This window comes from Melopsittacus undulatus, unplaced genomic scaffold (assembly GCF_012275295.1).
Source record: "Melopsittacus undulatus isolate bMelUnd1 unplaced genomic scaffold, bMelUnd1.mat.Z mat_scaffold_518_arrow_ctg1, whole genome shotgun sequence".
NCBI lineage: Eukaryota > Metazoa > Chordata > Aves > Psittaciformes > Psittaculidae > Melopsittacus > Melopsittacus undulatus.
Window position 1 is genome coordinate 6,358 of NW_022994387.1, and position 24,409 is coordinate 30,766.

General features: G+C 39.0%; 1 protein-coding gene across 1 annotated transcript; it reads left to right on the forward strand.

Annotated features, from left to right (window-relative positions):
• The first annotated feature begins 1,326 nt into the window (after positions 1-1,326).
• On the forward strand, positions 1,327-19,481 carry LOC117438639 (endophilin-A1-like). The gene is given in 9 exon segments (XM_034074080.1): positions 1,327-1,392; positions 3,602-3,674; positions 8,965-9,108; positions 10,900-11,033; positions 11,534-11,584; positions 11,586-11,693; positions 13,161-13,264; positions 16,550-16,680; positions 18,955-19,481. Coding segments are annotated over 9 exon segments (954 nt in total). The 5' UTR covers positions 1,327-1,383; the 3' UTR covers positions 19,155-19,481.
• The last annotated feature ends 4,928 nt before the right edge of the window (positions 19,482-24,409 follow it).

Here is a 24,409-nt window from a genome sequence, read left to right on the forward strand (position 1 = left end):
AAGCTAAAGAAAAGTTAACACAGTGGTTGAAATCAGGAGGATTAATGGCAATTTTTCTTTTGTTTCTCCTTTTTTATTGCAGGAGTCACTTCATTGAAATCAGTAGTTACACTTCATTACAATATTCTAAAGATGATTCAGAGGCACCTAGGAAAGTTTGACGAATTACATGGCATTCACTACAAAGAACTATAAAGGGACAGAAAACAGAAAATCTTAAGTCTAATGGATTTCTTATGGCACCCCAGTGAAAAATCAGTACATTCACTGGATCATATGCACTTGACTTAGTTGTGGAATTACACCACTACAACACTTCGCGACTGACAATACAGTTGCTATAATCCATTTTGAATGGTGCTGCATAGCAGTTACTGTTCAATTCTGTTACTGTCACTTTTACTGACAGTAAGTGGAAACTCATTGTGTTCCACTGAATTAGGGAAATGAAACAGTACACAGATTCATTTTCCAATTAGTTTTCAAACTGGGTTTTTCATGAAAAACAGAGTATTTTCTGAAGACATGAAACCAAAGATCCCTTTCATTCTTTCTAATAGAGCTGTCAAATGGTTATTTTATGTGTAACTCGTGTGAACCTCAAGGTCTTGCATGGTCCGTAGAGTTTTTTTGTATCTACGTAGAGTTTTTTTTGTATCTATCACTTTTATTTAGAAACTCAGTTCTTAATGGTGAAGGTTTGGTAGTGGCTTAAGTCAATTATGTTTCTGAGAGTTCTTAGTCATGGGGTTATGGGTGCCTGTCGTCTTTTGAGTGGCTGGAATCCAGCCTTGGAAGCTTCTTGCTCTGTGCTTAGGCATGATTATTACTGTTGGTGTTGCATTGGTACACACTGGGCAAAGCAGCTGGGGCCATTTTTCAGCTCTGATGAGAAATTTTTTATAGCCTTGATTTCCTTCCCCAGTTTATTCTGTGAGAGCGCCTCCTTTTTTCGTGAGCACTTGTGACCATGGACATTTCTGTCTGCTGACTACTGATTTGTCATTGATTATTAATTGCTTGCTACGTTCCAAGATACAGACATTCATTCAACAGAGACATAGAGGTATGATCTTGCAAAGGAATGATAATAATGTACTTCTGAGATCAGCAGGAGATTGGGTCTCTGAAACTTAAGCAGTAACATATTATTTCCTCATTGTGTAGTTTAAAGTCAGTTTGAAATAAGTTTTTCAGAAAGAGTAGTATGTCTGACTGTTGTACTAGCTTACAAAAAAACCCAAAACGTTTCCCCAGGAAAACACGGTGGGTAGATTTTTCAGTTATTGCTGAATGTGTTTTTTGTTCTTTTTTTAACTGCAGAAAGTGAGTGAAAAAGTAGGAGGTGCAGAAGGAACCAAGCTAGATGATGACTTCAAAGAAATGGAAAGGGTAAGTCTAAATTCATTAGGGTATATCCATTATTACCATTTGGTTTCCTTTCTAGGTAGGAAGGCTGAACTTTTATTCAGCCAGACTGAGCTTTGTATTTCTTGTGAGTGTTTTTTTTCTAACCAAGGCATATGTAATATATGGCAGTCTTTGTAATGCCAGTATTTAATTCAGAGATTGAGGCTGACATCAGCTACAAATTAGCTTTGGTCAAAACGTTGTAGAGGATCTCTGAAAAAGAATCTGTCTACAAGATGGTAATTTTACTGGTAAAGGGTGCCTGGAATTCTCAGCTCCTCGAGCATCAGTCAAGAGGAGCAAGAGTTGTCTGCCAAAGGGGGTTGACAGTCGCAGTAGGATATTCACTCACACGTTCAGAGATCTTTTTAGGCAGCCTCCACTGGCAAAGTTACGTGGGTAGATTGGGTTAACCCCCCAGCAGAATGCCTGGTGAGGCTGGCAGTGGTAGCACTGAGTGTTTCTGTGGAGGAGGCAGGGAAAAAAGCCACAGCTGGGTACGATGGTGATAATACTTCAGTTGGAAGGATAAATATGGACAGGTTTTTTTCTGGCTTCAACTTTGAGACATTCTGTCAAATCTTGTAACACAAGTTACTGCTAGGTGTTTTGTAGGTTAGGTATGTGTTACATAACTGATTGAGAGAAACAGAAGCTATTTGCACATTTATCTAGTGAGATAGGGAAAAAAGCTTGGATAAAAAATAAAGGAGAAGGGCATATGCTTTGTACTTTTTCCTGTGAAAGTACTGCACAGTTGGTTTCTCCCCTTCTGCCCAGCTTCCCTTTGAATGTGCTGCAAGTATAGGCACTGCTGTCAAAACTGGAAGATGTTAACAGAGATTCAGAAAACTGGTTCAAGGTTTAGAGTGGAAAATAGGACACTGCAACAGCCAGGGATGAATCCCACGTAGTGGTGGAGGGTGGCATGGGTTGGCAGCCCAGGAGGTGAAAGAACTGAGAGTTGAGAGTGGAGTAAACTCATTGCTTTCCTCCACACTCCCCACCTGGCCCCGTGTTCCTTGCCAGCATTTCTGCAGGCAGTGGCCATGCTCCTTCTGCCTGTCCCTGGCCTTCTGTTTCCCCATCCCCACTCTCCTGTGCAGACTCCTAGCCATTTCTGGGCTTTCAACCAGGCAGTTCAGCTACTTACTCATCCGGGGCTGGCAGACCTCTTCTGCTTCTTTGTGTAAAGCACAGGGCAAGACCTGGCAGATGGCAGTGGCAAGGCATGAAAGAAGTCACTCACAGTGTGCTGCAAACAACCTGTCTCAGGTGTTCTTTTTTAAAGGAGGAACTTGCCATTATGGTAAAGGAGTTCACCCTGTGGGACACAAGCTACCCTGCAGAGAAATGCAATGTGTCTTCATAAATGCAGAGTACAGAATAGGTTACAGGGATCCCCAGACCTGCCAAAGCAACATTTTTTTCTTTGAGGCTTGATTCTGAGAGGGAGAATAGTTGCACACTTAGCTATATGCAGCTTAGGAAGCTGATGCAGAGTACTTCTTAAGAAAACAAGAATTCCTGTTACAGTAGAAGAAAGTAAAAAAACTGCTTTTCAGGTTTAAGTATTTTAGATTTCTAAATACAAAATAACTTCTTCATGAAGTCAGCCAGGGGAAATCAATGGCCAGTGCATCTATGCTGATAGGTTTCTTGAAACTGGAAACTGAGTGATACCTACTCTTCCTTGACCCAGTTTTACCAGAACTTGCTCTGAAAGAGTTAGACAGCTTGTTTTATCGCTGGTGGTTGGTTTTGATTGACATAGGCTTTCCTCCCATTTTGTCAGGGTTTTTGCGGGGGGAGGATGAAAGGTGGCTAATTCTTCAAACAGTTTTTAGTGACTGTTCTATCAAAAAGAATTCCATGTTGCGGATGTTTCCCAAGGTTATAGAAAGTATCAGCATTGTACAATAAGTCACATCAAGTTCCCAACACATCCTGAGGTACTCTGTACTAATGGCCTCACTTGAGAATGGATCTGCTATGCAACTGAAATGGTGAACTTATACTTTGGTAGTTTTCCTGGTATTATCACCATTTTGGTAGTGGGGCAGTTCTCAGGGACACAGAAATTAAGTCAAAAGGATTTATAAGAATTTATTTCTAAAAGAAAAGAAGAAAAAAGTCTTCCTTTTTCTTAACATGTCTTTTTCATGTTTCTTTTTGCTTAACTCTCATTTAGAAAGTGGATGTTACCAGCAGGGCAGTTATGGAGATAATGGCAAAGACAATAGAGTATCTTCAGCCCAATCCAGGTAATGTAATTTCACAGTCTTGCAGTACTCACAGCACTTTTTGAAAACACTCTTGTTTCACCAATACATATAGCCTGAATGATCTCATCCTCACTGGTGCAGTCAAGATCAAGACAAAATTGGTGAAATAGATGTATATACTTGCAGGCATCTGAATGTCAGCTCTGTGAGCAGTGTGGGGCTCCCTGGGAGCTGGAGGTGGCTATGGACTTCTCAGGGGAAGCAGGGCAGTGCCAGATAGCCAGGGCAGATTCCACTGCTTCAGTGAGGCAGCAGGGGGTACTGGTGCAGCAACAGCCCTGGGCATCAGGCACCAGCCTGGGTATGGGAACAGAATGAGGCCATCAGCCTGCAGTTAGGGATCAGGAGCAGGCACAGTGAGGGTGTCTGCATGAGGCATTCTGCAGTCCCTGTCTGAGGGAAAAGGAGCAGGCAGGCCTTACAGACAATGGGAATAAAGACAAAGTTGTGAAGCAACTTCCTCCAGGGTGCATGAGGAGGCATAACAAGAGCTTTCACCAAGTCCTCTAGGGATTTCCCATCTTCATCAGAGTTACTAAGGAGGGAACCTAAAAGGTAGTGTGCAAAAGAGCTGTTGAACTGGAGAAAAAGGCAGATTGAAAGAACATAATCAAAGATGACTAAATTGAACCTTCGCAATAGAAATAAATGAATGGTTTCTATGAAGGAAGGTTTTTTGTGATTGGGGTGAGTGGTGCATGCTCCTCTCTCTTGGTAAAGGATACTTACAAAGAGCAGGGATCTGGAGCTCTTGTAATCATGTAAACTATTACATTCAAGAGTAGTGATGTAAGAGTATAAGGGTTCAATAAGTCAATCCTGACTTCACTGATGGGATCAACAGATATAATGTGAAGGTAAGATGGGACCCTCTACCTACTATATGTATCTTAGAGTTTCACGGAAGTACAGACGAGATTTTCATTCACTGTAAGGAATTTGTTTCCTCATAGCTGAAAACAGAGGGAAGGAGGATAATTTGATGATGTTGTCAGCAGATTGAAAAAAAGGAAGAATAATATTTACAAGTGCAAGAACTGTGAGAGAGAAAATAATGATGACTAGAACAGTTTCTATGTCAACAGATGAAATACTGTTTATGACTTGACTCTGCAGATTCATTGCTCATTGTCAAAAAGCACTCTGCAGGAAAAGCCATAGGATTGACAAACACAGGGCTAGTGATAAAATTGTAAACTACTCTGAAGCTGCTGTTGTGCATCATCATATAGATTCAATAATAGGCTTTGGCTGTTTAGTGCTTCTCTGGCTGCCTTCCTGACACGTCTGAGTGATTATGATTGCTGTGAATCATGAAGGAGGCTCACAGCAACAGCAGAAAGTTAAATTTCTGGAAGTACCTAAGGGTGTGATTTTCAGGCATCTCAGGCTGAGGTAAGTTTGCAGTGCCGCAGAAAAGAGCAGTTTCCATACTCTAGCTATACATCTCATCATCTGCTTGTGGCATGTGCAAGTAGAATCAGGAAACTAAAACTGTAATAGGCAGGAGGAAGATCTAATTTCTTGCATATCAAATGAGATCATGTTGCTCATTCCACAGCTGGGCAAAGATAGCAGATGGAGTAAGAGGAAAGTGGACTGATCCTTTTCAGCTCTCACCTGATCTTAGATTTTTTTATGCCAATTGCAAAACATCTCAATAGTGACAAGAATTGGGTGGAAAATTATTAATATTTTCAGTAAAATAAAAAATTTCCTTTTTTAAAATCTCCCTACTATATTGGTGTTTACTTGGAGCACCAAAAATGCCGATTTCCAGTATTTCCTGTTTACTTTCTCATTCTCATAAAAACCAGAAGCATCATTGGGAAAAGGGAGAAATGTAATGAGAAAAAAAAATTATTTAACAGCAATATTTAACAGAAGATTGTATTTAAAAGTTTACCTGGGTTTCACAAGGAGAAGAGTGTTTGGGATGTAGCTGTTCTGCAGACAGGCAGGGTACTCAACAAAACAAACATACGTTAGCTGTGTAACATGCACAGTTTATTGAAAGAGCACACTAAAGTGAAAAAGCACACTAACGCGAATCAGGTATGTATCTCTATGGCGAGTAAGTACACTACAGCAATTCGGAGAGATACATAAATAAAGCACAGAGGAAAATCAAGAATGCATCAAACAATCACTGCATAGTGAGAACAGAGATTAAGAAGAAATACATCACCAGTTACCATCAAATCATCGTCCAGGCCCACACTTCAAGCTGGGAAGCCCCACTGCAGCCAATGTTGAGATTCTCGGGTAACTGGGAAAATTCCTATGTGATGCGTACACCCATAGGTAAGGCTTTGGATTCAGCTACAAAAGGATCCTGCTGTTACACCCTTAGAAAAACAACCGGCTTTATGCCAGCTCGATAATTGTTTACTTGTGGGGCTGTGCAGTTTCTCATCATCTCACTGTTGTCTGTACCAAGAGCTTTGGCCAGGCTCCCCAGTACAGCCAAGTACGAAGGTTGTAGAACAACTTTCTGTACAACTGTACAGTTTTCTGAACAACTGTAGAACAACCCTATGTTTTCCTGGCTCTTTCCAACAAACTGTCACGATGAACATTAATGTATATGCTCTACCGAATGTACTTTGGTGAAAAACACTTTGTTAATGTCTCTCTGTCATGAGCAGGAATCAACTGTCAGCTAGGTTTCCATCTATTACAGTAGCCAATACAAACCTTGATAATAACATGTGCCCTGAAAACATCATATTTTTAGATAACAGTACTGCAGTGCTAACGATGATTGGCTTATTGGTGTTTTGAAGGATCAATAAATGAAGTATTCAGCATTGTCTAACTTCACTAAACAATTAATGAATGCTGGAAAGAAAAAGGAAGGGGTAAGGGGAAAGGGTAGGGAAAAAGAAGGAAAAGGATACTAGAGAAAAAAGCTAATTTATTGAAAGAGATTTTGGGCTGAAGTTACTGTGACTGAAAAAGACAGCTTTGTAGACCTACCAATTAAAAAAAAAGAACACCTGAAAGCAACTAAAATCGAACATGTTGAAGGCTCAAAGACTTTCCATTTCATATGTATGTGACCATAATTTCAAGAAAAGAGGGTGAAGGATGAACAAGATTGAAAATACAAAGAGTGATCAGTTGAACCTACTGCTGAAGTTTCTTCCTAACTCTTCCGGCAATATTCTTACAATTTGCCATGGTGCTGTTAACACTTCATATTAAGGTGAATCATTGGTGACACCATGAAAACCAATGTAAAGGAGAGGGGCCACAACTGGAAAAATCCCAAGTATTCAGGTCACTTCCATGTGGTGTTTTGTGGATCTCTGCCTGTCCTTGTTCAGATAGAAACATAACTCAGGGAAGAAAGCACATACAATACCACAATAAAGCAATAGAAATGAAACGGCTTAGACAGGAGTTCGAGGCTGACTGAGCACAAACACCTCTGCTCCTGTGAAAGTTACTGGAAACAACCTTAATAGTGGAATGAGATCACTGGTAGATGTATTCTAAGATTTCCTACTAAATCAGGCTTCTAATGTAATCATTATTAAATGATTAGATGAATCATTGAAGCATGATTTTTTTATGCATGCCTTTCTTTATGATTTATTTCTCATCCTTCCTTTATTGTCCTTTCATCTTTCTTTCTGTTCCCTTTTCTTTCTGCTCTTGCTTACCTCTCCAGAACATAGCCACTTAATTTTTTTATCGTCCGTCTTTTGGGAAAATATTTTTTTATTTTATTTCTGAAAATACTCTCATTTATTCCTGATTTAATTAAGCTTGCTATCTTCTTTACCCTGACTGATTTTGTTTGCTTTTTAGTTTCTTTTGCACTTCTGTATTTTTTTAATTGCCACCATAACTTTGATGCCATTTTTGAAAGCCAGACACTTCATTAAAATGCAGTTGCTTGTACTGAACAGTCAGCCAGTCCTGCTGATTATAGTTTTATAGTGAGTTGAAACAGAAGGCATCAAGAAATTCAGATGCTGAAAAGCATGATCTGGTGGCACTCAAGGGTAGTGAGAAAGCTTACAAAACATATTTACTGTATGTCAAAAAATGTTATCCTTTTGTAGCTGTTTTCTCGGGCAAAATAAGTACTATGACATTTGCCTGATTCCCCTGTGTCTGTTTCTACACTTGTATGCCACAAAGTGAAACATACTCAGCAACAAGAACTGTCTCTTGATACACAGAAAATTAAGAGCAAGCACTTGTTTTGGCTCCAGACTGCTAGTGTTATGTTTTGCTGCAGAAATGTGTACAAGGTTGAATTTTGACTAGTGAAATCAGGACACGAAAGTGTGAGCTACTAATGTGTTGTAAGCAGAAATACTACAAGCAGCTAAGTCAGGCCTTTGCGAAAAGGAAGGTAGATGAATTTGTAGCTGCCCCACTGTAGCACACACAGTAATGCAGGTAGAAACACTGCGTCAGCTTTGCTGGCTATAGGATGTAGCTGGCAAAATTTGAAGTCAAGTGCTGTTAATTAATTCACTCTCTGCAGGCCATTCACATTCTGTACTTGCAAAAATTCGCTAAAGCACATCATCAAACAAATTTGTTCTTCTGTGTTTGCTGTCTGTGTTTTCATCAATTATGATAATTGTATGCTTTCTTTTGATCTGCATTTGTGCATCTGAAATAAAATACCAAGGCTAAAATGCAATTGAAAACTGTACTGAAGTAGAGTTTCCCCAAATCCCCATAAAAACCAAGAACAATTTCAGAGGTTGTTGGACATCATGTTCAGGAATATAGGCTTTATTTAATATTGCTTTCAAGCATTTAAAACATATAGGGCACCATAGTTTATTCTTGGATTAAATTCCAGTTTAGTCTGAAGTTTTCTTCAGAGCAAGGCTTGCTCAACTTGCTATCAGTCTGGTACCTGAGAATTTTAAGATAGGCTTTGGGGAATTAAAGTTTTTTCTACCTGAGTTGGAGCACGTGTTGAACATGTTATCTTGGAAGTGTTCTGGGCTTTCTCTGTCCAAGTGACTTCAAGGGAAGCTTTGACTTAAAGTTCGGGGCAGAGCATTGTCTCTGGTGTACAAGCAGAAGACAAGAAAGTCAGACCAACAATACTTATTTCTTTGCTCTAAAAATAATAGATGAAAACCAAAGCATAGAATCATAGAATCATAGCCATAAACTTAGTTAGTGTCCTTCAAATACATTGTAGGTAGTTCATAGAAATCTGAGGAGTGCATTCCTCTCTGTGTAATCAAACTATTGCATGTTTGTAACCTCTGTCACTTGCCTGCTTCAGCTTCCAGAGCTAAACTCAGCATGATCAACACTATGTCAAAAATTCGAGGCCAGGAGAAGGGACCAGGTTATCCTCAGGCTGAAGCCTTGCTGGCAGATGCGATGCTGAAATTTGGACGAGAGCTTGGAGAAGAATGCAATTTTGGTAACTTTATTACTTCCCTTTCCATAATAATGCAATAAAAATTGTAGTAACATTTAATATAACTTTCATTATTGAAGTGTTGTGCTCTTACAAAGATCAGCTTCTGCAAGAAGCATCAGAGTTATGCTTCATCAGACTTCTCCTTTAAGGAGAAACTAGGACTAGGCTTGTTGAATATCTTTTGTGGATTTGGACTAGAGATTTTTTTATTGTAGATGAAAGTAAAGTTGTTTCCATTTGGACCCATATCCGTATAGGCTTTAGGCACTCTGTCATGGGCTATGCTACTAGCGATGTATTGGGATTAAAAACGTATGTGTTCAGAAATGGTAATGTCTATGCATGTTTACAATAAAACCCTTTGTCCTCAGAATCCTTATAATAAATGTTGTCATTACAGGCAAAGAATAAAGGCTGATATATTTTTAATAGACTTAGACCTTTTTTCTGATGAAATTCTACACTTCAAGGCACTAGTGAATACTCCTGTCTTACCTATCAACCACTCCTCCCTCCAAGCCTTGGATAAGTTTATAGCTGCCCAAGTTAGAAATGTTAAACTGAGACTTACCACTGTGTTCTTCAACAGTAGAGGTCCAACTAAAAACGATGACATACATGATTGGATCCTTTGTCTTTCTGTCCTATTGTGTGAGCTTTTCTCACACAAATTTCTGTGGCCAAATTTTTATACAGCAACACACAGAAACTTCAAGTCTGTAAAAATTCCATTTCCTATTTAAATCTTCATAACGTGTTGCTCCTGATATAAAGACATCTGCGGTGGAAAAAATATTTTCCTGTTTGTTTTATGTAATTTGCTAGTTAGCTTGGCAGATGTAGGTTGATTTGTGCTAAAGACTACTGATTTTTTATTGTTTGCCTCACATTTGCTAAATTTCAAACACATTTTTAAAGAGAAAATGAAGACATGATAGAGTTTAGTTTTTGCAAATCACTGTATATCCCCTATTTTCATGTCCTTAACTAATAGCAGCTATTGTGGCTTTTTGTCACTCTTCATCTTGGTCTGGCAAGCTTTCTAGTTTTGCAGTGCACTGCTGGTATCCCCTGCTTGAGAGACAAAACTCCTGATTTCTCACATTTCTAGGTTTTAAGACCCTTTGTATTCTTTGAAAATGTGGGGGGTTTTCCCCACCAGCCTACACCTCAAACCAAGAGGGTATTTTTGAGCCTCTTGCTTTTGTTTTTATGCAGAGGACATAAATTTGTGCAGAGTGGCCTTCATTGAAGGCATTTATGGCCTTCAATACTGGAGGAAAACTCAGAAAGCATCTAATTGCTCCTGAAGGTTATGAATTTGAGTAGGTGAATGAAATCAACAGTTTCATTAAAAAAAAAGCTTTCGTTAAATAATTTCGTGAAATTGTTAAGAATTTTTATATTTGATATTGTCACCAGTCTCACTGATAGAAACAGGAAGACCTAAACTTGAATTAGAGCTGTTTTCCTCTTCAGCTTCAGCGTCTGGTGATGGCAATGCTGGAGGAAATACAGATAATTCTGTTTCAGCATGTTTGCTTCACCAGAGTGAGGAATGAATAGAATACAACACAACCCCTCCATGGGGTGTGGAGAAAGCTGTCTTGATGCAGCATAGATCCTCAAGTTCAACTATGTTGCAAGGCATTAACTCTGGGGGCTGCTGATTTTTTAAAATACATGTTGTCCTTTCAGACGGTATATTATTTGAGAATTGGTATGACTCAGTTTCATTCTAAGGTGGTTTGTAAATTTATTTTGAAACAAGCTGAACATATATTCTTTCAGGACCAGCACTTGCAGATGTCGGAGAAGCTATGAAGGAGCTTTCTGAGGTCAAGGACTCTCTTGACATGGAAGTGAAACAAAACTTCATTGACCCACTTCAGAATCTCCATGACAAAGATCTTAGAGAAATACAGGTATTGTCCTCAACGTGGCATTTTAATAACACTGAATGTGCAGACTGTGATGTTAGTTGTGTGGTTTAAAATGGGCTTTCAGAATTAGAGATGATCTGATTATAATGTCTTTTGACTTGAGTTTTACTTTTCAGTTCTGTTGCAAAACTGCTTTCAATAGAGTTTTATTTTAAACATGTTGGGAAAAAAACATAGTGTTCAGGTAATTGTGCATCAGAGTTAAAAAGCTATAAACTCGTATATATACTATACAGATTGCAGTTGCAGTTACACATTCTGCGTGGCCTTTTTTTAATGTTAGCAGCACACCATAACTTCTTAAATGATATGTAAAATGACCTATTTCATTGATCTGTATTTTTTTCCCTGTGGGGAAACATTGATACACAGCAAACAGCACATGCTTGCAAATGTTAGTGAACTACCTGATTACAATGCAGTATAAGAGAGTTGGGGAACATCCTTTATTCTTTGCTTGTATTTGTGTTCTTGTTTTTCAGCATCACCTAAAGAAAATGGAGGGTCGACGCCTAGATTTCGATTACAAGAAGAAAAAGACAGGGCAAGCTCCCTGATGAAGAACTTCGCCAGGCTCTGGAGAAATTTGATGAATCAAAAGAAATTGCTGAGTCAAGCATGTTCAACCTTTTGGAGATGGATGTGAGATCCCTTGTCAATCTTTGAGCTGAATCTGAAAAAGAGCAGTGAGGCAATCTAAAGCAGTCTATTAAATACTTCACAACACAGATTCCTGTCACTATACAATAGGGAAGCACTTGCTTCCTTGTTTGACTCAATGAAAGGCTCTGAAGCTATAGTAATGTACAGCATGCACATGTAGCGCTTTTACAGGTAGCTGAATTTTATAGGTAGCTGAGCTAAAGAACATAAATCCTTTGTAGCATCATTTGTGCTTCCTGTGTAGTGTTAGTTAAAAAACAATATAACTTCCTTCTTAGAGCTGTATAAATATAAGTCATGACTTTTACTTAGTTGTGGTTTTAAGGTTTGAGCCAAGATACTTGCTCAGGTGTGTGGGCTCCTGAGAGGATTGGTTAAGATCGGAGATGATGAACTTGCATCCACATGGTCTCTGCTGTAATCAGTTGCAATAGTGAATAGGAAAGCTGAAGTTAATATGACTGTGCAAATCTGACTCTGCAGCTTGGTTTTTGCTTACAGACTCATTTAGGATTGAACAACTATTAGGTATTTTAAATCTTCTGTTTATAATTAATGTTCAAATTATAAAATCAAGAAAGAAGAAAAATTTATTTCTTTTGGCAGAAAAAAATATTTCAGCTGAAATCTGTGTTATAGAATACCTGGTCAAAAGAAACTCAGTTTAAGTATTTCTATTGAAGTAAATGATTTTATTTATTTAAAGTTCAAATATACACCTAATTTAATTCTTCATTACCAGATTGTGGTAGAGGGGCCATGACAAACCTGAAAATACTTGCATGCTAGAAATTAAATGTAGCTGTGCTGAAATGAAAGAAGTATACCAAGATTGTAGTTTTAATCCTTGTAGTAACATCCAGTGCTGTGGGGTCAGATAGTGCTGGCCTGCATGATACCATTGCTGCATTGTGTATTTTGGAAACTGCTAGCAGTTGCATTCCCACACAAAAGTTTGGATGTTTCTTCCCTCATGAAGTAGAATACTATCTGCCTTCACTTACAAATCCTTTGTATCCAATAGTATGTAGTATCTTCATGTTTTGGTTTGCTTCGCAGGCCAGAAGCATGACCATAGCCACTCTGGGTTTGTGCCCTCAAAGGTAGGGAGGGAAAAGGTGTATTGTGCTCTCATTACAGTCCATTTTTACTTTCATAGTTTCTGCTGAATGAGGTAGGTCTGTAGGCTGCTGTTCATTGCAAATCTGCCATGGAGATCAGCAGCGGAGAAGAGCTGCAGTTACCATTCCAGATCAGGTCATAACCAGACACAGGTATGAATAAAGGCTGATATGTAACTATTTACAAACCGCAAATATGAAAATCAAGTTTTTAGAGAGATAAGTAAAACTGCCTTTTCAGTGTCACTGTGACAGTGGTCTTTACTTGCTTTTGCTGAGCTGTTAGTTCTCACCTAAGATCTGATGTTTTGTTGTCAATCCTCAGATTGAACAAGTGAGCCAGCTTTCTGCTCTTGTACAAGCCCAGCTGGAGTACCACAAGCAGGCCACACAGATCCTACAGCGAGTTACTTCTAAGCTGGAAGATAGGTAATGCACTTTGTGCAACTTTATTGATTGTTGGGTTGGGTATTTCTGTTTTACAGAGGCAGTAAACATATGAGTAAAATGCAAAGCTGTTGCCTTGTGCAACTTGATAACTGTATGTATATGAAAACAAGGATAATTTCATTAGGCAATTGGAAGCTGAGGTTTGTATGTTTTGGAGATACATACACTTCTGAGTATGACTGAATGAGAACTGTGTTCAGGAAAGCATGTCAGCTCAGAAAAGATGTGAAATGTGATTTAAATGAAAGCAAGTGCTTAAAAATATGGGAAGTCAGTGGGACTTTCAACTTCAGACTCCTTCCCATTCCTGCATGTATTCATAACATAGTCCTTCCAGGAGAAGATGTTAAAGATTGATTGTTACAACTACATGAACAACTTCCTGAGCCAGGTAGTGAGACCCCCATCAGTTGTCACCATATTGAATACTCTTTTTTTTCCAGCTTTCTTACCAGATCAAACATGATACAAGGCTCAACTGAATTTACCTCTTCCATGCCCTTTTCTGGAACTGCAAGTGCCATCTCAGAATTGATACAATATAATATCTTTCTAATAGAACTTTAGAATATTTTAGAACTTCTTGGGTTTTTTTCTATCCATAAAAACAGATTGTACCCCCCTTGAAGTGAGGAAAATAATGTTTGTAAGAGTTCATCAGCTTCCTACACACGTTCTTCAAAGAAACATAAAATCCAGGAAAGATTTGTTTAGTTCACATGCTTCTAGAAGACTCTTCCTTAAAGCTGCATATAATTCTCAAGAGAGATAATGTTCACATACTGTGTGAAGGCAGTTTTTTAATCATCCATGATTCCTTCCAGATTTCTGATGTCATTAGTGCAGATCTAGTTTCTGGTACTACTGGGTCTGTGCATGTTTATTTTCTTAGAGCACACAGCGTATAAAACCTCATCCAGTTCTAAGTCTTAACATTCCTTTGTGATTAGGAGCAACATTTGTTTTGTAGGTAGGCTGCCCAGAAGGCCGTTTCTGAAGTATTGCCTGAACAGCTCACAGAGTGATTTTCAGCACTTCCAAATGAATACTGCAATTCACTTTACAAAAGAATCCTTGGGAGCAGATGAGGTGTTCTGTAGTCCATAAGTTATTCCATACAGCGAACATACCTCTCTGCAACAGATTTCTCTTCCTGTACCAATTCAGATAATCTTTTGCCCTTTTGAAACTTGTGATAAATGTTCAGTATCTTTTCTTTAAGTTTCAGCTCTGAATCAGTTTAGCTTTTCAAGAACCTTACATCAGACTGCTGTCACAGATCAGCTGAAGTAAATCTTTTGCGTAAACTTACTGTACATCCCTAATTGTAAAGAGTCTGCTTGCAAAATAATCCACTGGACACAAACTAGAGCACTGTGATATGCTCATGGCAGGGATTAAGCAGGGATGTAGAGATGTTACTATGAGAACTACTTGTCTTTTCCTGCTGATGGTATGTAGATGGCAAAGAATGCATGGCCCTGGGTTTTGGGGGTTGTTTTTTTGACCAAAAAATAAATAATGCTTTGGTTTTAAGCCAGCCAAATTTCTTACTGTTCACTCTCAGTGATGTCTACAGCATCCAGATACTTTTTCCTACATACTTACTGAAAGATGTAAATGGAAGTTGTTTGTGCTGTTATTTGGCATGGACAATGTCTTGTAACTGCTAAGTTACCGTTGAAACTGACCTGTTTTAATTTATCGTCCAAAAATTTTAAGAAAAAATGAGTTAGGCTGAGAAAAAAACATCAAAATTTAAAAATGCACTCAGGTGTTCCTGAGCCCTTTAGATTAGGCTTTAAAACTTCCTTCAGGAACTGCAAGAATTTTCATTTATCTTCTGTGCATTAATAGAAGGTATAAAGTTCCTTAAAATGCCATGATTCCAGGAACTGGAACTTCAGAAACTTAGCAAACATTGGTAGACTTGCAATAAAATGAATAAAATCTGGAAGGTCAGTAAAGGCTTTTCCTTTTAAACTCTCCTTTTCATCAAGCAAAAGGAGGCCGCAATTTTCAAGACAGAGTTCTGTGACAGAGCAGCTAGGAAGCAGGAATGGTTTCCTTGGAGGTGTTTCTTAAGAAACATGGCTTATGCTGAGCTTTTGGGTAATTTTTAACAAATCAGTAGAACTGTTGCCTTCTAGTTCATATCTGGTGTTTGTTTCATTAGGTATAATAGTATTCTTGCTTCAAAACTTTGCTGTTTTGAAAAAAGTAACTTCTGTTAATGAGTGAAACACAGCAAAGCCTTTTTATTTAAGTTTATTTTGAGAATTCATGTTAACTGTTAAAAACATTAATTTATGTTTCTACTATGCTTATGGTTTTGTTTGTAAACAAGAATAGTGATCTCTGGGGACTGACTAACATACATAATATTTTGGACAGTATGGAAATCCTTGTCATCAGCACCAGAACTGGTTAATTTAAAAGCAGATCTTTTCAATAGATAAATCAAAACGTGCTGCCAGCAGCAAGTCTAGGGCAGATCTAGAGAAGGTTAGAGAAACAAACTTGTGTTTTAAATATGGAGGTCTTAGCACAAAGTGTTCTCCCATGTGCAGTATTAGAAATACATGTGGCAGTTGTTCTGCACAAGCTGCTCTGATTCTGTCATCACCCTGTCACTGAATTTTACTCTGAATCTGAATCTGAAAATGTACCCTTTCCTAGAAATTCTAGATTTCTCAATTAGAAAAATAAATTGAAATTAATGATGCATAGTCTTTTTATTTTGAGAGTCAGGAAAACTGGAGTTGTATACCTCTGTGAAACAAATATTCCAGATTATAAATTAACTAAATCTGCAGCTGAAGTCAGTACATCCCACACAGTCTCATAAAATGACAAGAGTTGGCATCAGCCAACTGAACAGTTAAGGCTTGCAAGGGATGGAAGCAAAAATCATGCTAAAAACTGGGGCAGAGATGTTTGTACAGCACTTCTCCAAGCACGGCTAATCGTGTAACAAGTTTTTGCCCATTAGTAGCTCTTTGTTATTGTCAGGCAAAAGGAAGCCAGGCAAAATGCTAAGTTCTTAGAGGGAAATTAAAATTAACAACCTCATGGCATAGGTCACATCCGGTGGGTTTTTTTTGTAATTTAAACTAATGCTGTAAGCAAAAAATTACTCCAAATGCCCAAGCTTGTTTAGTCTGGATAAGCAGTGCATCAAAATTTCAGCCATGGAAATAAAGAAGTTTGGTGCATCTCATCTGTTAACAAGAAGCTAATTCTTCACACTTCATGTTTTGGCAGAATAAAAGAGGCATCATCTCAGCCCAGGAGAGAATACCAACCCAAACCCCGTATGAGCCTGGAGTTCACAACTGGTGATAATACTCAGCACAATGGAGGAATATCCCATGCCACTACACCTAAACCATCAGGTAAATGGCAGTAGCAATGTGAGGAGGAAAAGCCAACCCTGAAGTTTTGCTACAATGCTGAAGTCCCATGCTTTTTTCTAGAGATAAGTTCTTAGTAGAGATAATGAGAATGAAGATAGTATAGGAGAGAGCTGTTAGAAGTGTTGCTTCTTTGTTTCTTTTTGATGTGCTCACATCCTCAGGCAGGAGAACAGGAATGGATCATCCACTGCTTTAAATGTGTCTTTGCATGAAAAATTTCCTTAGTCCTAGAAGCTCAAAGAGATGCTGCCTCTACTTAAATTCACCTCAAAATATAGAGCTTTATAAAAAAAAAATCTAGGAAACCGGATAAACAACAGGAAGTTTTCTGTGAAAATGCAGAACCCTGAACCCTTCCAAAGCCCCTATAACCTTATCCTGCTTTTTAAAACCAGGTAGTACAACGGAAGAGCCTGAAAGTGAAAATCACTAAAAAGGAAAAACAAAGCTATCAAAGTTACTTTCTTTGCCCAACTGACAGGAGTGCAAGCAAGATTAAGCATTTATATGACTGTGCATAATTACTATCTTAAGGAAGTGTCTATTTCATATCAGCACATACTAAAAAAGCATTATTGTTTGTTTCTCACAGTAATGGTTTTTTTCCTCCATGACATGGTGAGGGCTGTCCTCCGTACAGATCCTGACCTCAGTTATTCCAGTTTACTTCAGTAACAATTGCTAGCACACTTCAACTTACAAGACTGGATTTTTTTTCACTACATCTTTAATCGGGATTTCCTTCCTTCTAATCACATCCTGATGTCTGATGTTCTCCCAGATACAAGCAGAAACAATACCTCCATGTGGCACCCGCAGCTGGACGTTGTCTTAGATAATCATGCAAGTTCCTAGTAACCTCTGCTAATGACGAGGGTGATACAATGGAGATTCCTTGTACATGAGTGTGGGTTTGAGTCTTGCACGCTAAAGCTCTCCTCATACCACCAGTAATTGTTGCCTTCACTTACATGACACGCTGTAATGAACACTAGTCTGTGCTAAGGCAGGTCAGACTTAAGTTTCTGTGTGTCTGCAGCAGTCATGTTTTCCTCTTCAGAGAAATGTGTTTAACATTTTCTTCAAGGGGGTTCTTTCTTTTGAAGTGTTTAATAGTTTCAGACAAATGCCTTCTTTGAAATTCCTTTAAAATGTTTTTGGGTTGGTTCATTCAAAGCTGCAGTCTGGTCATTGGAATTTATTTGTTAAGGTCTTCTGAATTTCAGCTCCTAGCAACAGGGATACCAAACACACATTGTAAGGCTTGTTGATGCGAGCAAGATAGTCTTCATGACAAATAAAGCAAAATACACTTAAGTGATAGGTAAAAATATGAAAAAGATTTCACTACAGAATTTAATAAATTAAATCTGGTAATTGCTCTACTGAGATCTATAGAAGTGGAATATTTTTGTCCTAAAATAGCTCAGGCACAGGCTTTCTAGCCACAATGAGGTTGAAATGAATACGCAAGAAGTTAAAATCTGAAAGTTACTCATCCTGAAGCCAGCATACATGAAAAAGTTGAAACACTAACCATAGAGTTTCGGGGTGGAGGGGATATTTATTAATTATATGTAATGTTTGAAAATTTAACCTAACTAATAACTTATCCATTAGCCATTCTAATGGGTTTATTTTCAGACGTTCATGAGCTAGCATATTAGAAAGCTTTTAATTTCAAACTTGTTTTGAATCTGCCCTGGTGGCCCTGCAATTAAGTGTTTTGTGGGGATGGGGAGAAAAAGGTCTTTGAAAATCTCATATTAAAATTCAGAGGAATAGGAGCATATATAGTGGCTTACAGTGTAACTGTACATTTTTAATAAAAGGACAAGGACACAGTTACAACTTTGTTGTCGTTTTAAGCTGTCCCTTAAGCAACTTACCTGAGGTAAATAGACAAAGCATCTCTGTGCCAGTAAAGCTGGAAATATATTAGGGCTTTTGTTTCTCTCTCTCTTTTTTTTTTTAATTTATTCCATACTGCTTGTGGCCATGCTTTTAGGTGTGTCTTGATTGTATCCTGGTTGTTTCAGGATTCTCAGACATCTAGTAGTAGTCACATATGAAAACTAAAGACTGCAAAAGCTGATAGCTGTCTCCTAATGAAGTTTAGTGGTTGAAATTTAGATGTTACCAGGGAATGTGTGACATCAGAAACAGCAACACCTGTAGTAGATACAGTGGTAAAAACTATACAAACTGTTGAGATTTTTAAGCACATTTTTATTTTGTGTTTCTTCTCCACAGGTGTTCACATGGATCAGCCATGCTGCCGAGCTCTGTATGACTTTGAACCAGAAAACGAAGGGGAGCTGGGATTTAAAGAGGGTGATATCATTACCCTCACTAACCAGATTGATGAAAACTGGTATGAGGGGATGCTTCATGGCCAGTCAGGTTTCTTCCCCATCAATTATGTTGATATTCTAGTTCCATTGCCCAATTAGGATGGCTGATCCACTACTTGCGACCCAGATAGTTGTGCAGTACCACTGCTTTAAAAATGCTGCTTCTTACACCTTACAAGTGAAAACTGCAGTGGTTAGAGTTACTGATTCCCACTGAGCATCGTTGGTTTGTGTGTTGTCATACTACATGGTGGTGATGCGTGGTATCTTCTGAGCCAGCATAGTGTGGGTTAGTTTATTGGCCATGCTGGCCTGGTGGTAACCAGAGACATTATGGAGTTGAACCTGGTAAGATGATGGCAAAACGGGTAACTCATAGTGAGGTAGCAGGAAGTTTTGGGAAGATAATGCCTATCACCATTGTATTACTTTCAGTCTTAGCTCTCTATAAAAAGAAGAGTTCTTGCTGTTTGATCTTTCCCTTCCTAATGATACAGTTCACACGGGTCTAACAGTATTGTATCTTCCAACCAAATCGGCTTGTTCTCACAGAGATGGCATAAATGTAGACCTGGTTTCTCAGAAAGTGAACCACTGTACTGTGTGTTCTGCTGCTTTCTGCTCATTCTTATAGTCTTAATTATTGTTAAAAAGGCCTATTTCCATCCACTGATAAACTGTAAACCATAAAATGGGGATTCCTGTAGTAAAAACCTTGGACACAAACCACCTGAATTTGCCCTTCAGGTACTTAGAGCATGCTCACCAAAATGCCAGTAAGAGGGCAAGATGGGGAATAAAACTGGCATTTGTTAACTGTTTCTTGTCAAGTCTTGGCACAAAATGATGCTGCTTAAGCACCACATATCCTTTGTAAACTCATTCACTGAGGAATACAATAACCAACCAAACATGACACTCACTTAATTCGTTTCTACCATGTGTTCTTCGAACATCATTTGTGCACATTCTCTCCTCAATGAGGACTAAATGAAGCGTGTTACCTTTTTGAGTTGACCAATTAAAGACATGTGGCCGTATATGCAAAAGCATTTCCCCCCATATGTTTAGTTGGTTCTCTTGTGTTCCTCCTTCCTGCACTTTGTGTGTACAGTGCTGTGCCTAGCTTCTTGGCATTCTTTTGGTAATGGTTGCAGAAGTTCTGTTAGTTTAGTTATCCAGAGTTCTATTTATCTAAATTGTACAGTCTCTTCCAGAAGTTTAATGTGCTGCTTAAAGTGTGCCACTTCAGTACTGGATGATGTGAAGTGAATACAATTCCCTACTGCTTAGTGCATAAACTATATTATGGAAAGTATTGATATTTCAAATAAATGCTGAGAGAATAACTAGGATAAGGTTGTGGATTATTCCTTTGTTACTTTCAAATCTGTTGTGCTGACTTCAGCAAACAAAAATTCCTCATTTTGTGCAAATGTGGAAAAATGCTTTTTTTGTCATTCAGTCAGTTAGAACTCATAACAGCCCTCCTGAACAGACACTGAGCACATAAAGTTAATGTCATGATGACCAGAATGCAGTCTTGTGGATGCAGTTTCTTTCTCGTTAAAGAATTCTGGTCTTCACAAACCCCCTAGTAAAGCGTAAAGTCACGGTAACTTAGAATTATTTTTCTTTCATATGACACAGCATTTTATTTTATATTATTTGTTGTACACATATTGTGGTGGGTTAGCCGTGGCAAAGAGCCAAACACCCACCCATCTGCTCACACGCTGTTCCTCCTTAGTGGAAGGGTAAGAAGGGTCGTGGGTTGAGATAATGACAGAGAGATTGTTTACCAATCACTGTCACTAGCAAAACAGACTTGACTTGGGGAAAACTAATTTATTACCAATTAAATTTATGTAAAAAGGCAAACATTAGAATCGCACCTTTTTCCCAAGCTCAAATTCACTCCTTCACTCCTAACTCCTAAGCACTGCAGGAAGATGAGAGGTTTATGGTCAGTGCATAATAGCTCCTCTCTGCTATTCCTTTCTTCTTGTCATGGTTTAACCCCAGCCAGCAACTTAGTACTACACAGCCACTCGCTCAGCTGCTCCTCCCTAATGGGATGTGGAGGAAAATCAGAAAAAAAAAAAAGGTAAACTTGTGGGTTGAGATAAGAACAGTTTAATGATTGAAATAATTAAAAAAGAATATATAAAAAATGAAAAGGGAAAGTGGGGTGGGGGTGGGGGTGCAGGGGGAATAAACTGGGCATGATGTGCTGTGGTATGGAATACCCCTTTGGCTAGTTCAGGTCAGGTGTCCTGTCTCTACTTCCTCCAAGTTTCTTGTTCTCCTCCTCACTGGTAGAGCATGAGACTGAAAGTCCTTAATCAGGGTAAACACTACCAAGCAGCAACCAAAACATCAGTGTGTTATCAGCATTGTTCTCAGACTAAAGCTAAAACACAGCACTGCACCAGCTGCTAGGAAGAAAACGAACTCTATGCCAGCCAAAACCATGACACTCCTCACAGTTTTGCCTTGTTCCAGCAGTGGGTCCCTTCTAATGCCTCCTCAGCATCCTTTATTGACCTTGGTGTTCCTCCTGCTGTTTCTCACTCCTATTTTTCCCTCCTCATCACTCTGCCCAGTGAGTTTTACCCTTATTCAAGTTTTTTTTTCTCTGAGGTGCCACTGTTTTGCTTGAGGGGCTCAGCCATGCGCTGGTGGGTCTGCTGGATCCAGCTGTGTCCAGCATGAGGCAGGTCCAACCTCTCACAGAGGCTGGCCTGCAGTCCCCATTGCCAGCGCCTTGTCACATAACCCCACAGACCTAGCAAAGGGATGTGAACACTGACAGAGACTTGACAGAGCCTCATTCACGGCTCAGTTCAAGGTCAGGTTGGATGGGGCACTGAGCAACCTGATCTAGGTAGCTGAAGATGTCCTTGGTCATTGTATGGGTGTTTGGAGTAGGTGACCTTGAAAGGTTCCTTCCAACCCAAACTATTAAAGATAGAGAGAGAGATACACAACTCCCATCACTTTTCTTTACAGTTCTGGCCTAAATCCTAAGATTGGCCACAATTTAGTTTCTGTAAGTGACTGGAAATCTCTTTCAAACCAGATGGCCCTGAAACTTCTAACAAATGCATTAACGGTGATCTATTACAGTTAAGAACTGTGTTACAGTTAATTAACTATGTTCATTTTGAAGGCTTAGCAGTCACTCTTCCCCCTAGCACACCTCTGTTTTGTCAAGAGTATTATTTTGTAGTGTCTGTGGAGGGCATGCAAACATAGGGCAACTATCTTACGTGGTTTTAAAGCAAAAGCATAACTGGTGTCTGCTGTGATTTTTAAGGTGCAGGGAAATGTTTGTCTTTCAACAAACGGGGACAGAAGGAAGGCACAGTATAGTCAAAAAACTGTTATATGCCATCACTTGATGACATGGGCCCAGGCTTGACATGTTATGAAATTCTTAGCGTATCTGTAGTGCTCTGTTCTCTGTACAGGTAATCCCTGAAGAACACTTCATTGCTCAGGTGGTAAAACCAAAATGTGACTTGGCCAAAACAGAGATTACTATTGCTGATAAAAGTTTGCATCTAAAGCTTCAGTGCTAGGATGAAGGGTGTCATCCATGGATTGGAAGAAAGAATGCTGTTTGCTTTTAGTTTCAGGCAGTTCAAAGCTTTGCCTGCAGAGCCCTGTGACTCTGTTCCCTTCTAGAAGCACATAAGACATGTTGCTGATGGAGGCAATATCCTTTTTTCACTGTCAGATTTACAACTTCTGTCATCCTGCTTCCTAAGGTGTATGTTTTCAGAAACATTTCAGAACTGTGACATGGGTTCCTAATTACCAAATTTGGCTGTAGAACTGCTTTTCCTTCTTACAGAGGAAATTAGGAAGTCTTCCAGCACTGGGCTGTCAGCTGCCAAATACAGCTAAATGTTTTTAAGTTTGATGGTTTTCTGTTTCGGTTTTATTTGTTTGGGGTTTTTTTTCCTCTTTTTTCAGTTCTGTTGAGCCCTAAGGTTTCATGAAGCTTTCACCTTCTTAGACTTTCTCACTTACTGCAAAGTGAAACTGTGAAAAGTATGGCAAAAAAAACCAAACAAACCTAACTATTCCATTTAAATAAAGAAGTGATTGAACCAAATGAGGGTGGAGGTTTTCCTCTTTTAAAACAGCCTCTTTACTCCAGAAAGAAAAAAGATTGTAGTCATACTCAGAGTTTTGTATTTGGATCTTGGCTTAGGGATTATACAGACAACAGTTCCTTTACAGGTAATCTTACTGCTTTTTTCACATGAACTCCATGGGCTAGACTTGAAAACTACTATGTGGACTTTTTTCTTGGTTTAAGTCTCTCAAATCTTTATGGCTACTACTATGCTGAGCACTAATTCTGATCCAGGATGTATCCAAGGCTTGCCATATCTACAGGCTGAGGAAACTGGCTAGACTCATAAAAGCAGGGTCCAGGGTCTATGTAGGTCAGTGGGCAGATGATCTTTTTCCCAGCATAGAAATAGGCTGATGGGCAAATGAGGTAATGAATTAGGCAGATTCCCAGGTACAAACACTGTATAAACTCGAGTGCATTCTATAGAAATTAATTGGATCTTAATTTTCTATAAAGCACAGTAGGTTGTCTTAGACTTAAGCTCAGAATTTCTAGAATGCTCTGTAACTATGTTCTTACTTTTAAACTCATGGCAGTCTGGTAGTTAAAACACAGACTTGAAATTTCCAGAAGGCTTTGCTGTTGTTTCATTACCATTTGGCCTAAAATATTGCAAAAGATGGGAACAGCTTTGTGATACATTCTTGCTGTGCACAGTAAAGTACAGATAAATTCTATGCTTACCTTTCCTTTAATAGTATCTCCTTAGAGATAAAGCACAGGGGAGCAGGTCAAAGAAGCAGCAGCTTCTGCCATGCCTCCCTACAGCTACTGGTTCTGGAAAGCCCTGGCAGCTCTGGGACTCAAACACAGAATATTAGCACAGAACACTAACCTTTCATAAGCTGCTGGGGCAGACAGTGGACAAGCTGAAGTCCCCACAGTAACACCCCTCTTCTGGCTCGAGGCAAATTTGATAGGGTAATGGTAGACAGCCTTATGCTCTTATACTGGCACAGTGCTTACGGCTTGTGCCTTTCACTCTTACCTTTTGTGAAACCTGGAGTTGAAAAAAAGCACTAACAGCAGGGAAAGAAAAGGGAGCTTGTCCATGAGCTGGAAGGCTCCAGGAGAGGCTCAGGAAGCTCTCAGACAAGATCTGCTTTCCTGGTACCTGCAGAAACACACCAGTGTTTCTTTGCTGGTCACTGCCTGAAACTGGAGGATTCAGCAGTTTACCAAATCACCATCAACAGTGCTCATC